This window comes from Carlito syrichta, unplaced genomic scaffold (assembly GCF_000164805.1).
Source record: "Carlito syrichta isolate Samal-C Ts95f unplaced genomic scaffold, Tarsius_syrichta-2.0.1 Scaffold100644, whole genome shotgun sequence".
In the NCBI taxonomy this organism is placed as follows: Eukaryota; Metazoa; Chordata; class Mammalia; order Primates; family Tarsiidae; genus Carlito; species Carlito syrichta.
In genome coordinates this window covers 186954-201178 of record NW_007044740.1, presented here as the reverse complement: position 1 = coordinate 201178, position 14225 = coordinate 186954, and the positions used below count along the sequence as shown (strand labels likewise).

The window sequence follows — 14225 nt, the reverse complement described above, 5'->3', positions numbered from 1 at the left end:
TTTGAGTTGGAGGCTCACTTTGTCACCCAGGCGGGAGGGCCGTGGCACACTCCCGGCCACCATAGCCTCAACTTGCTGGGCGCTCAAGTGATCCTTCCACCTCACCCTTCCGAGTAGCTAGAACTACAGGCAGGTGCCACCATGCCCGGCTAATTTTTTTGATTGTAGAGATGAGGTCTCACCAAGTTGCCAGGGCTGGTCTCGAACCCATAGGCTCAGGCAATCTTCTCACCTCGGCCTCCCAGAGTGCTGGGATTATAGGTGTGAGCCACCGCACCTGGCCACGTTCTTGCCTTTTAAACATAGGCATCTTTTTAAACATGGGCGTCGCATAGTTCTTTCTTTCCAAGCAGCCAAAATCTGCTTGCCTGTTTTCTGAGTCGTGATCTCACTCTGTTGCCCAGACTAAAGTGCAGTGACTCGACCACAGCGGAACGCAGCCTGAACCTTCTGGACTCAGGCAGGCAGTCCTCACGCCTCAGTCTCCCAAGTAGCTGGAACTCCCGGCATGCACCACCTCACCCAGCGAATTTTAAATTTTTGGTAGAGACAAGGACTTGCTATGTTACCCAGGCTGGTTTCCAACTCCTGGGCTCGAGTGATCCTCCCGCCTTGGCCTCTGGGATTACAGGCATGAGCCACTGCGCCCGGCTCAGACTTCCTTTCAAGTTGTGGAGTTGGTGCAAGCAGGATCAGCCCGTCCGCCTTGTCGCCTGCGAGTACTTAGGGACGGCATCACCCGAAGTGCGGCCGCATCGAGAGAGGGAGGGGCTCAGAGGGCAGGGGCCCTGAGGCCCGGCGACGGGAAGGCTTTGGGAGGCCCGGAGGCCTGGCCGTGGCCGTCTCCACGTGGGCGAGCCTGTCTGGGTGCTGGTCAGGCTACCTCTGTAGATGGGATCTCTGTCCAGGTGTGTGTTGTGAAGTGAGTTTGAATTCACTGCTTGCAGACTGTCAAGCACAGCGCTTGTGGGTGCTGGCCAGACCTTCCTTTCCCAGCCAGTGTGACTTTCTGTCGTGGAATCCCTCTGAGGGGTTGTCTGTGTCCCAAGCTGTCAGATTTTGGCACGAAGGAGGAAAGTGTCGCTGGCTTCACTGCGTGATGTCCCCTGATGGTGGCTGGTGGGCCGACCTGAAGGAGGACGGGTTCCTAGGCCGAGTGCCCCCTGCCGGCCCCTCCCCTTCTGAGCGGGGTCTTCGAATGCAGGGCTTCCACTAGCGGGATGAGGACAGGCCGGGAGGCGGGGGCCAGGGTCTGTGCTGGGCTCCGGGATCCCGCCTCACGTCCCTGCGGGGATGGGGATGGGGCTGTGACGGAGACAGTCCCTTGCTCTGAGGCCGTGGGCCCCGCCCTATCACGCTGTCACTGATAGAAGGCTGGTCGCCGGGGTCAGCCTCTGTGCCCCGGGCCTTCAGCATCTGTGGCCCTGGCTGGTTGTGCCGCCCCCCCCACTCCAGAGGCCGGAAGAGAGCTCTCCCCGCCCTTGTTCTCTGTGGCGGTTGTCACGCCCTTCCTCCCCACGCCGAACACGTCGCTTGTCGGTGCGGTGTCAGGCACCGTGGGAAGGAAGGCCCTGGGTCCCGCTGGCCGGGAGGGGCCGCACACCCCGGCGGAGCCTGTGGCTCCCTGGAGTCTGGGGGCAGAGGCCCTCTCGCAGCTCGCCGTCCTGCCTTTCTCGTGACACCGCCTCTCTCTTCTGTCTTTGTCTTGCTCAGGACGCGAAGAAGGGGCCCAACCCACTCATGAGACGCAACAGCGTCACCCCGCTAGCCAGCCCCGAGCCCTCCAAAAAGCCACGCATCGACGGCTTTGAGGAGCACGTGGCTTCCACCTCGGCCGCCCTGCCCCGCTGTCTGCCCCCGGAGGCGCCCACGCAGCTGCCTGGACAAGTCAGTGACTCCCCTTCCTCCCCGCCTGGGGGCACCTGGGGGGAGGGGCGAGGCCTCAGGCCTGGGGCTGCATGCACACAGGGGGTCTGCGTGGAGGTATGTGCGTATCGTAGGTGTTGTGTGTGTGCGTGTATGGGCAAGTGTGTACGTGTGGACATCCACATGGTGTGCGTGTGTGTTGTAGGTTGTGTGTGTGAGTACACGCGCTTGGGTGTCTGGTGTGCACATGTGTGCTGTAGCGGTTGTGTGTGCACGTGTGTCATGTGTGCGGGGCGTGTGTGCAACTCATGTGTTGGGGAGAACACGAGAAGCATCCGCTGCGGCTGAGCCCCCGGGGGTGTCTCTTGCTGGTGACAGCTGTGACTGGCTTCACTCCTCTCTGAGCAGAGGAACTGCTGAAGCGTGCAAGCGCCGTCCCAATCGGGAAGACTTGTGACTGCGCGGGAGAGGGGGCCGCCTTCCCGCCTTCTCACGCAGTGTAGTTGCTCCAGCGGGCCGTGGAAACCAGGACAGAGCCTGTCCGTGGTTCAGCTTGTGAGCTCTGAGGGTCAAAGGCTGGGAGAGTTTGGCTGTTGGGCGTTCAGACTTGTTTTCAGAAAGCCAGCCATGGCCGGGCTCGGTGGCTCAGCCTGTAATCCCGCACCTTGGGAGGCAGAGGTGAGTGGATTGTCTGAGCCCGCGGGTTCGAGACCCGCCCGGGCAACTTGGCGAGACCTCATCTCTACAATAAATCAAAAATCGGCCGGGCATGGTAGCTCGTGCCTGTAATTCCAACTACTCGGAAGGCTGAGGTGGAAGGATCGCCAGAGCCCAGCAGGTTGAGGCTGCGGTGGCCGGGAACGGCCACTGCACTCCAGTCTGGGCGATGGCGTGAGACTCCAACTCAAAAAAAAAAAAGCCAGCCATTTCCTCAAAGACAGCCGGCAACCCTTGCAGACATGAGATGCGGAAATCTCTGGGCTCAAGTTCAGGTGCGCCCAAGGGTGCCTCCCTACTTCCCCCACCCCCTGACATGACCTCACAAGTCGGTTCTAGGTCACTTTCCAGCCAGGCCTGTCTGGCTCCGTGCTGGTGCCCCCACTGGGCTTTCTCCTTGGCTCCCCGCTCCCTGCCTTTCCTGGAGTTCCAGAAACCTGGGGTTGTCTGGAATGTGACCTGGGAGATGCCGTGGCCTCTGAAGGTCACCTGACCTCACCAGGCCTCAATTTCCTATCTGGGGAACGGGGGAGGAAACACCCACTGCAGTGGGCGGACGAGATGAGGCGATTCACACCCCATCCACCTCGGTGTCAGGCACGAGGCGGGGTGGTTCGGTAGGGTGGAAGCCAGGGTCAGCTGGAGCCTGGACACCGGCTTCGGCTGTGGTCACCACTAGCACGAGGGTGGCATTTTAACTTTTATGAGACAGTCTTGCTCTGTCGCCCGGCTGGAATGCAGTGGAGCAGTCAGCTCAGCACAGCCTCAGAATCTGGGGCTCAAGTAATCCTCCCACCTCAGCCTCCCGAGTAGCTGGGATGACAGGCACATGCCACCACGCTTGGCTGATTTTTAAATTTTTTTTATTTTATGCCCAGGCTGGTCTCGAACTCCTGGTCTTAAGCAGTCCTCCTACCTTGACCTCCCAGAGCGCTGGGATTATGGGCGTGAGCTACCGCACCTGGCTGAGTGTCTCATTTTAATTGCAAGGGCCCCCACCCCTCCACCAGCTCTCAGTCTCGCCAGCTGTGCAAAGGCGGGCGCAGGACTGGGAGACCTCCGATAAATATTCCTCCCAGGTCTCCGGTCTGAGGTTGTTTCTTTTGAAGACCGAGCAGAACTGGCCTGGGGTCTTCTTGACGTTCTGTTCCGGTGTGAACGGCATTGATTCTGGAAGATCAGAGGCCGCCACCGTCATGCTTGTTGCGGGGACCAGCCCGGGCTGGGGGTGAGGCCTCTGCGTGGGGGACACAGTGGCGGAGCCCCGGCCGCTCGCGCCGTTGGAGCTGCCCCTGGTGCTTGGACAGCTGTAGGCAGCCAGGCCCTCTAGGGCGTCCAGGAGGTGCTGGCTGGGCCAGGCGGGCGGGAGCTGGGGCTGTCCTCGCAGACACGCCTGCCTGCCACTGACTTCTCTCTCTGCTTCTTCTCTGCAGCCTGTGCTAGGGCAAGCCTGTCTGTAAGTATCTCGCATTCCTGCCAGCTGGGCCTCCTGCCTGTGCAAATATGAGGAGAAGGGTGGCTTGTGTGCAGTCCGTGGAGGTCGTCCCCCGGGGGAAGGAGGCGGGCGTGGGAGGGGGAGGGATCCGTGAGTCTGTAGGAAAGGGCGTGGGAGGTCACCGCGGTCCGCTGACTCTGTGTCCTGCTGCTGCCCCATGGCTGGCCTTTTCTGTCCCTCCCGGGGCGGTGGGTTGTCACTCGTGATGGCCATGGTCTGGGTTGGCATAAACCCCAGTCTCCGTCTCAGAGGCAGGTTTTGGCGGCCATTGTCTGACAGCCCCTCCTCTCTGGGGAGCACGCTTTCATTTTTTATTTGCTATTTTTTAGAGACAAGGTCCTGCCCTGTCGCCCAGGCTGGCGTGCGGTGGTGGGATTACTCACCCCAACCCCGACCTCCTGGGCTCAAGGGATTCTCCTGCCTCAGCCAACTACAGGTGTGTGCCACCATACCCAGCTAATTTAAAAACTTGGTTTTTTTAGAGACAAGGTCTCACTATGCTGCCCAGGCTGGTCTTGAACTCTTAGCCCCAAGCCACCCTTCGGTCTATCTCCTAAAGCACTGGGATGACAGGCATGAGCCACCGGGCCTGGCCACATCCTTTCATTTTGAAAGAAAAACTTACACCCGAGCCTAGTCTGCCAGTGAATGATAGGAGAATGAGCTCTGTGTTCGTGTGGCCAGCCCCTCCTACCCTGCCAAGACCCCCCCTCAGCCCCCTGTGCCCCAACAGCTCCATGTGGGACCCTTCTGTCCCATCTGGTTGTGCTGCTCAGCTGTCCTCGTCAGGCCTGCAACTGGGCATGGGGCCCCCCGCGACCCATGCAGCCCCCCCTTCCCTCTGGCCGAATCTCCCCGCAGCAAGTCTGGGTCCGGCACCCACTCTCGCAACCCATGGGTGAACAGGTCAACGATCCCATGGTGATCCCACACGCAGAAGGAGCATGGCCTTCCTGTGGCCTGGCTGGCAGCCACCATGTTGCGCACCCCCGATCACGCCTCCCCGCTCGTCCCTTTTGCTCGTGGGGCTCCCCCCACCGGCTTCTGCAGAAGCTGGAGGTGGTGAGGACGTCGGCTAGAGAAGCTGACATGCGGGGCTGGTGTTCGGACCCAGGCATGGCCCGTGGCACTTCGGTTGCAGTGACAGGCACCTCCCAGGGCTCCCAGCTCTCAGGGGCCGTGCTGGCCTTCCTGTCTGTGGAGGTCAGTGGGGCAGTCAGTCTCTTTGACTGGCGAGGGCTGAGGCAGGGCTGAAGTCCGGCAAGGAGTGGGTCTCTGAGTGGGGAAGGCCTGGGCCTTCCCGAGGCCCCGGCCCTGCAGCCCCCAGGACCCCAGGGAGGCCCTCCCTTGCAGCTGCTCTCCGGCTGGCTTGTCCGCCCAACAGCTGGCCTGTCCGTGAACCTCCGCCTCTGTCCTCCCAGGCCAGTGTCCATCCCCGCCACCGCCCGGGCCGGCCTGTCAAAGCTTGGGCTCCTTCGGGATGGGGCTCTCCTGGGACATGGGCCTCTGGGCTGCAGCCTGATGCTTTGCAGCCTGTATGCCCTGCTCCTTCTGCCCCCTGCCCTGGTACAAGGAGAGAACTCTTCCAGCCAGAGGGGGCCGTGCAGGGACACCCCCCCACCTTCCAGAGCCGGCTTGCTCTTCAGTGCCTGCGGCTGAATTCCTCGGGTCAGAACTTCCCCTGGGAGTCCTAGAGTCCAGCCTAGCTGGGAGCGAGACCCCACGTCTGGGATGATAGCTATGTCTGATTCTAGAAATGGACCCGGGCCCTGGGGCCAGACTGTCAGGTCCAAGCGAGCCCCTCTGCATCTTGGGATCTGCTCCTGGCCTCTGTGTTTGAGCCTCTGGGCAAGTGAAGGCAATTCGGGGACCTCTGTGGCCTCATCTGTGAGACGGAGACGATGACTTTGTGGGGGGTTGATCGTGAGAACATAGCCGCCACGTTCAGCAAGTGTCTGGCGCCCAGGCGGTGCTCGGTGGACAACACGGCGGCCGTTTCGGCGAGGGACGTGGTGCCCTGGGCGGGCGGGAGGCTGCCCTTGGCTGCTCTCCTGGGAGGCCAGCGGGGCTTCTCCCTGGCAGCAGGGGTGCTCACACCTGGGATGGGGAAGCCCTGGTGTGTGCCTGGGCCTGTTTCCTGGTGAAACGGGGTCGACAGGCCGGACCCCGTGCCTGGTGTCTTCCCGGGGCCAGGCTGGCTGCTGGGTCGGGAGATTTCCCCCCCACCCCTTCCCCTGGGCCGCTTCTGACCAGCCCTCATTTTTCTTTCCACATTAGAAAGAAAACACGACTAAACTTTTTTTTCCTTTCCAACCTGTTTCTTTCTCTTCCCTCCTGTGCTTGAAAGACGAACTGTCTGTCACATTTTCTCAAAGTTTTCTCCCTACTAACCTGGGAAGGTAAATGGCCCTGGTGCGTGTCACTCTGTCCCTCCCGCGTCTCTGGTCGTGCGTCAGCCTCTGGCATCTTGGTTTGTGTGGCCCTGGCCATCGTGCAGTGTGTGGCTCATCTGTCTCCATGCTGGAGGGTCTTAGCACAGCGCCCCGGTCCTGAGGTCATTTCTGTTCTGTGTCTTCCCTGCCCCCCTGTGTCCTGAGCCCGGAGCCCCCTGAGCGAAGGTTGTGGATGTCACTGGCTTCGTGGCCCTCCAGTGTCATTGTTGCATCACCATCGTCTGGCACCGGGGGCCGTGGGCTTGTGTCCCGGAGGGCAGGGCGGAGCCAGCAGGCATCAGGGGAAGCAGCAGCCCGGCTCTCCGGTCCCACAGCCCAGCCGGGGGCTGGGGCTCTGCAAGGGTGCAGGCACTCCCAGGAGGCCCGGCCTCTCACAATGTTCACCTGTCCCCTGAGTCTGGCCCAGATTTGGGTGACAACTCTGGTGCTGCTCAGCCCTGGGGTCTCCCTGGAGGTGTCTCCAGCTGGGGCCCCACTTCTGTGTGGGGTGATCCTTGTGCATCCGTTGCCCTGGGCCCCTGCTACCTCCCTTCCCCTCGGAGCAGTCTTGATGGAGACACTTGCGATCGGAGAGAAGGCTCTTAAAACTGTGTTTCTCTTTTTTTTTTTTTGAGTTGGAGTCTTACTCTGTCGCCCAGACTGGAGTGCAGTGGCCGCTCCCGGCCACTGCAGCCTCGACCTGCTGGGCTCCGGTGATCCTTCCACCTCAGCCTTCCGAGTAACCGGAATTACAGGCGCACGCTACCACGCCCGGCTGATTTTTTGATTGATTGTAGAGATGAGGTCTCGCTGCCCAGGCGGGTCTCGAACCCGCGGGCTCAGGCAGTCCACTCACCTCAGCCTCCCAACGGCGCAGGATTACAGGCTGAGCCACTGAGCCCGGCTGTGTTTCTCTTTTCAATTTGATTTTTTAAAGAGACAGTATGTCTCTCTCTGTTACTGAGGCTGGAGTGCAGAGGTGCGGCAACCTTGACCTCCTGGGCTCGAGAGATCCTCCCCCCTCAGCCTCCCAAGTAGCTGGGACTACAGGCATGCACTACCACACCTGGCTAATTCTTGATATTTTTGTAGAGATGAGGTCTTGCTGTGTTGCCCAAGCTGGTCTTGAACTCCTGGCCTCAAGTGATCCTTCCACCTTGGCCTCCCAAACTGCTGGGATGGCAGGTGTGAGCCACTGCGCCTGGCCATATGTTCCTTTTTGAAGGGCAGATGGAGGAGGTTGGGAATAGACCCTCCTGTGCAGTGGCAACCGCCGTGTCCCCAGCTGCTTTGAGAATGTGTTTTCAGGAGGGCTTGGCGCCGGCCAGCGCCTTGGGGGTGGGGCTTCCTGCCAGCGCCCCAAAATCCTCAGGGCGTTGGTGACAGCCTGCTCTGCCTGACTCCCCCGGGACTCCCACGGTGTCCGGCCGTCCCACACATCACCTGTCCTGCCTGTCGAGCCGTGTTCCAGAATTGGGATGCAGGAGCTGAGTTGAGAGGAGGGACCCGTGGTCCTCAGAGGCTCCCGGCTCGTCCTCGACCTGGCTGTGGCCAGGGAGGGTCCTGCAAGGGGTCTCCAAGGGGTTGCCAGGCTCCCGTGGGCACCGGCGCCCGGCGCCACACAGCCCTCAGTCCTCCCTCGGCAGTTCTGCGGGGCAGTTCTGCAGTTGCAGCTGCCGGGTCCTGAGCCAGGTGGCTGTCCCCGCCTCCTCCAGGCAGGCTCCCAGCAGCCTCCAGGCCTCGTGCCCAGCCCCCTCCGTCTGCAACTCCATCTTCTGTCATGTCTGGGACCCACCTGCGGGGCTGCCGACGCCTCTCTGGGGCCGTGTTCTCTGTTTGGGGTGGAGGGAGGAGGCGCCCTCGGTGGCGTGGCTTGGCGTCTTCTGCCGACCCTCATTCCCGCCCTCTCCGTCCTCCCCAACACAGCACGTGAAAGGCTCCCGGAGCGGCGCCGACCCCTCCAGGAAGCACTGAAGGTGACACGCCGCTTCTACTCCGTTTCCACTGCCGCAGCTTCGCTTGTGCCCTGCCGTCCGCCCAAGGCGAAGCCGGCCCCCTGGACTTCCTCTGGAGCAGGGCTGGGCGGAGGAGAAGGGGCTCCCTGGCCGAAGAGGGCTGTGCGTGGCACCCCATGCGTCCCCTCCATGGCGCGGCGGCCAGGACACCCGCAAGTCACACCGGTCCCCGGCCCCCTGCCTCGAGCTGCAGGCCCCCCGCGCTCTGTGCTCTGGTCTGCCCGGGGCGTCTGGCCTCAGAGACCCGACCTGAGGACGATGAGTCTGGACGGCCCTGGGGCGGGGCTGCTGGGGCCACTGGGCCGTCTGGTCCCAACGCCCTTGACCCGGCCTGTCTGCAGCTCCGGAATGGCAGTGGCGGCTGAACTCTGAAATTCAAGGAGGCTAGATCCTAGTTGCCGAAGGTTGGGGGATGTCTGAAAACTTCCACGTGGCTCTTGTGTGCGTTTTGACCCGGGAGGACGCCTCGTGGGGACGGACGTGGACAGGCACTGGGGTGGGGCTGCTTCCCCAAGAGTTGTCGGCTGAGTGGTGACACACCCGGCCCTCCCGCAGGCCCACGCGCCTTCCCCGGCCTGTGTTCTGTCTCTGAAGGTGTCCGGGGACAGGCCGGCTGTGTGGGCAGGAGAAAGCATTTTGCTGGATCGTGACAACAGGCCCCTCCCGCTCCCAGGGAGCTCCGGGGTCCCTCTCTGCTCCTCCCAGCACCGGGAGCTACCTGAGAACCACTCTCCTGGAGCTGCTTGCTTGCACTTTTTTGGTGGCAGAAGTGTGACCTGCGTGTCGCAGGAACTAGATGTCGGGGCGTTTTGCCCTGCGGGGCTTCGAGCCTCTGACTACGGGGAGTGGGGTGTACCCACGAGGGCGGGGGGAGCTCAGAGCATGCGGATTCTTGCAAGACTGCAGACAGCACGAGAACACGCGGCTCCCTTCCCTCAGGACCTGCGTGACCGCCCACTTTCCTAGGTGGGGACAGTGGCCCAAGCAAGGCCCCCTTCCCGGCCAAGTCCTCTTGAGGGCTTGTCTGCATGTTTCTATCGCGCATCTGCCGTGTGTGTGCCTGGCGCCGTCCTGGCCGCCCTGGAGAAGTCAGAGGAGTGGAGCTGGTCCTCGCCTGGCCTTTGTGGCGTCTGTGACATTTGTGCAGCGGGGAGAGCAGGGCTTATGGGACATGTGGTTCTCAATACCTGTAGTTTCTGCTGGTTGATTTCTCCTTGCTGCCTTCAGTCCTGGGCTAGGAGGGGGCGTCGTGCCCAGAAGAAGCCGTTTGGAAACTCGGCACAGAGTTTGTCCAAATGACCCTTTTCAGGAAGTCTCGCAGCTGGGCCTGGGGCCAAAGGTCATCTTTCGTCCCTGCCTTCTCAAGGGGTCAGGCTGGGGGGCCAGGGCCAGGCACTTAGACACCGGAAGCTGGGAGTGGAGAGACCTGGTTTTGCTTGTTTGGGGAGGAGCTTTACCATGGAGGTTAGGGTTTTATATTCAGCCATCCAAATCCTCCTTGACCTGATACCTGCCGGCGAGGATGTTAGTTTCATACCTTCCCGTGTGGCTTCAGTCTGGGACGTGTTCCCTCTCTTCTAGAATGTGGAGTCTTGCTAGGCTGCGGGTCGGGGCGGCGGGCACACGTGTACACACATGTGCTCCTGGTGGCCTCTGTCCTACTCTGGCTTCACGCCCTGGACGTTGCCTCTGAAGTCTGACCCAGGTAGGGGGGCCTTGAAGAAGGTGTATCCCCTCCCCCCCGACTGCCTAAAGTCAACACGTCAATCTGGACACCCTTGCCTGACACAGGACTCTAGGTTGGGGAGGGGGAACATCAGTCTGGCCAGGAGGGGTCGTCGTGGAGGGAACAGAAGCTTGCCTAATTCACAAGCCAGTGACCTGCCTTTCAAGGCGGCGTTGGGCGGGGGTTGGGTGAGCTACAGTCATGAACTTTGGCCTCCAGGGATTATCACTCCCCCCTCCCCCAGAATAACCGGGACCAATATTTTTAACTTTGCATATTTGTTTCTGGGTGGCTTCCCCCTCCCCTTATTCTGTCCTGAGACCACGGGCAAAAGCTCTTCATTTGGGGGAGAAGAAGAAAAAATCGTTGGAACCACACCAATGATATCTTCGTTTGTAATACTTGAAATTTATTTTTTTATTATTTTGATAGCAGATGTGCTATTTATTTATTTAATATGTATCAGGGCGCCTGTACAATAGACAGCTGTAGAGACGGGGTCTTGTCCGTGGCTTGGGGGCTTTCTCCGGTGACTTACGGCTTCTGTGCTCTGCTCATCTGAGCTCGTGACCTGGATGAAGCTGTGCTGGCTTTCAGACAGGGATGCCTTTCAGAAGTTTGTATATTTTGCAGTTGCCAGACCAATAAAATGCCTGGTTGAAATATACCCCTGAAGCGTGTCTCTCCTTTGGGGGAAGGAAGAGTCGACGTTGGTGCCAACGCACCCCGGAGCGGCTGGCTTACCCACTTTATTCTCTGCCTTTAAGCCAGACGTTCAGATGCACCGAGTCCTGCCTGCATTTGGGAAAAGAGGAGCCATCTCCCATGTTCGTGCATTTTTTTAGAGACGGGGTCTTGCTATGTTGCCCAGGCTGGAGGGCAGTGGCACGATGGTAGCTCACTACAGCCTCAACCTGGGTTCGAGTGATCCTCCTGCTTCAGCCTCCTGAGTAGCTGAGACTACAGGCAAGCATCTCTAGGCCTGACTTATTTTTAAATTTTACTTTTAGAGACGAGGGGGGTCTCACATGTCGCTCAGGTTGGTCTTGAACTCGTGGCTTCACACATTCCTCCCATCTCAGCCTCCCAGAGTGCTGGAATTATAGGTGCACACCACCACCACCACACCCAGCACTAATTCAATGGTTCACGTGGCATGCCACAGTGACCTAGGGAGATGTTTCAAATGTATACATACATCTTGCTCTCATTCCGGGAGATTGTGGTGTTTAGTTCAAGGGTTCGAGGTATCTATTTTTTCGGGGCATGGGCAGTAGTGGTACCCTCTGTGATTGAGAGAAGAGCTGAGAGCCACTGGCCCAGGCTGACCATGAGGATCCGAAAAGGAGGAGTGTATGCACTTGCATGAACTGTCTAGAACGCTGAGACTGAGGAAGCAGAGAATAGAGTGGCAGTTGCCAGGGACTTGGGGGCAGGGGATGTGGGACCCTGTTGCTCATTGAGTGTCGAGCTTCAGCCGGGCCAGACGGAACAGCTTGGGAGAACCGCTGTTCAACGCAGCGCCTGGAGTTGACAGCGCAGCGTGCACCTTTAAAATACGTGAAGAGCCGGGCTCGGTGGCTCAGCCTGTCATCCCGCGCCTTTGGGAGGCTGAGGTGAGTGGATTGCCTGAGCCCACGGGTTCGAGACCCGCCTGGGCAGTGAGACCTCATCTCTACAATAAATCGAAAAATCAGCCAGGCGTGGTAGCGCGCGCCTGTAATTCCGGCTACTCGGAAGGCTGAGGCAGAAGGAACGCTGGAGCCCAGCGGGTCGAGGCTGCGGTGGCCGGGAGTGGCCACTGCACTCCTGTGTGGGCGACAGGGTGAGACTCCAACTCAAAAAAAATAAAATACATGAAGAGAATGGACCATGAGTTAACTGTGCTCACCACAGCAGAAACAGGATGTTTTTGGAGATGACAATGCATTGAGTCCCTGGGTTGTGGTGGTGTCGTGCGTTTAGGTAACTAGATCAACTAGATCTCAATAGAACTTGAGAAAAGAAGGAACAGCTTGAGAAAGCACACATCGTCTTGCAAATGTCCGTACCCACCCGGCAGTGCAGCCTTCTGGGCTCCCGGCCCTGGGATGGAAGAATAGCCCTTGGTCCTGGGAGGTTTGCAGTCTTGGGTGAGAAGGGTGTATACATGTAGGAGCACCGCTTCTTAAAATGTCAGTGTGAGGGTTATCGCACTACCGTCTGATTCCTTGCTTCTACAGATGCCGGCCTGCCTGGCACACACACTTTAGATCAGGCGGTTGGATACTGATTTCTGGCTTCAGAGGTTTGCTAGGTGGCCTAAACTAAAGCAGCCTGAGGCGCAAAACTCCCTCCCCTGTCCCTTGTTTACTTCTCGACCCATCATCTCGATTGATTGATTGATTGATTTGCAGTTTTGGCTGGGCGCGGTGGCTCATGCCTGTCATCCCAGCACGTTGGGAGGCTGAGGCGAGAGGACTGCCTAAGCCAGGGGTTTGAGACCAGCCTGGGCAACATGGCGAGACCTCGCCTCTACAATAAGTAAACAAATTACCCAGGCGTGGTGGTGTGCGCCTATACTTCCAGCTACTTGGAAGGTTGAGGTGGAAGGATCAGCGGAGCCCAGCAGGTCGAGGCTGTGGTGGCCGGGAGCGTGCCCCTGCACTCCAGCCTGGGCGACAGAGGAAGATTCCAACTCACTCTCCCACACCATGGGGGTCAGTGGCAGAAGCTTCATCCCTTTGCAACATGGGTTGTTAGCCACAAGGGATTCAAAGTGTCGGGTGAGATAAAAATGGGGGCAGGTGGAGTGGAGACTGTCGGAAAAAGCCTGATGGTGGTGGCGCAGTGAGCCCCGTATATAAATCTTTCGTACCGTCCAGTTTCAGTAAATGCTCAGTCCTGGGGGAGCACGGGTCACCTGGCCGTCCTGACTCCTCAAAGCCCGACTCCCCTCTCTTCCAACACATTCTGGATGTGTGGACTTAAGTTACTTCATGTGTTTTTAACTTGTTCCCCATTCATTAACCGGGGAAATCCATGCGTATTTTTATTTTGGTTTTTGGTTTTTTTTTTTTGAGTCGGAGTCTCACTCAGTCGCGTAGACTGGAGTGCAGTGGCCGCTCCCGGCCACCGCAGCCTTGACGTGTTGCGCTCCGGCGATCCTTCCGCCTCAGCCTTCCAAGTAGCCAGAATTACAGCTACCACGCCCGGCTGATTTTTTGATTTATTGTAGAGATGAGGTCTCGCCTGCCCCGGCGGATCTCGAACCTGCGGGCTCAGGCAATGCACTCACCTCAGCCTCCCAAAGTGCTGGGATCACAGGCTGAGCCACCGAGCCCAGTTGCATATTTTTATTTTTATTTTTTGAGTTGGAGTCTCACTCTGTCACCCAGACTGGAGTGCAGTGGATGCTCCCGGCCACTGCAGCCTCGACCTGCTGGGCTTTGGCGATCCTTCTGCCTCAGCCTTCCAAGTAACTGGAACTACAGGTGCACGCTATCACGCCCGACTAATTTTTGATTTATTGTAGTGATGAGGTCTTGCCAAGTTGCCCAGGCGGGTCTCGAACCCGCGGTGTATTTTTATTTTAAGATGCACCATCCAGTTGTTAACTTTGCATACAAAGCAGAACAAGCCAGGCCAGGCATGGTGGCTTATACCTGTAATCCCAGCACTTTGGGAAGCTGAGGCGGGAGAATTACTTGATCTCCTGAGGCCAGGAGTTTGAGACCAGTTTAGCAACATAGCAAGACCCCATCTCTACAAAAAATTTTAAAAAATCAGCCAGGCGTGGTGGTGCATGCCTGCAGTCGGCTCTTCGGGAGGCTGAGGTGGGAGGATCGCTTGAGCCCAGGAGGTTGAGGCTGCAGTGAGCTATGATCACACCACTGCTCTCCAACCTGGGTGACAGACAAAGACCCTGTCTCTAAGAAAAACAAAACAAAACAGAACAAAAACCATAGGCATAGCCAGTGCAAGACAAAACCCAA

The 14225-nt window shown here is 59.0% G+C and overlaps 1 protein-coding gene across 1 annotated transcript in view; it reads left to right on the top strand.

The window, feature by feature from the left end:
* Nucleotides 1-8593, top strand: part of PFKFB3 (6-phosphofructo-2-kinase/fructose-2,6-biphosphatase 3) — a 21584-nt gene extending 12991 nt beyond the window's left edge. Inside the window, exons 13-14 of the mRNA XM_021715473.1 lie at nt 1714-1887; nt 8437-8593. Of these exons, the coding sequence (XP_021571148.1) occupies nt 1714-1887; nt 8437-8484 (222 nt within the window). The 3' untranslated portion in view covers nt 8485-8593. The remainder of the gene's footprint in view (nt 1-1713; nt 1888-8436) is intronic.
* The last annotated feature ends 5632 nt before the right edge of the window (nt 8594-14225 follow it).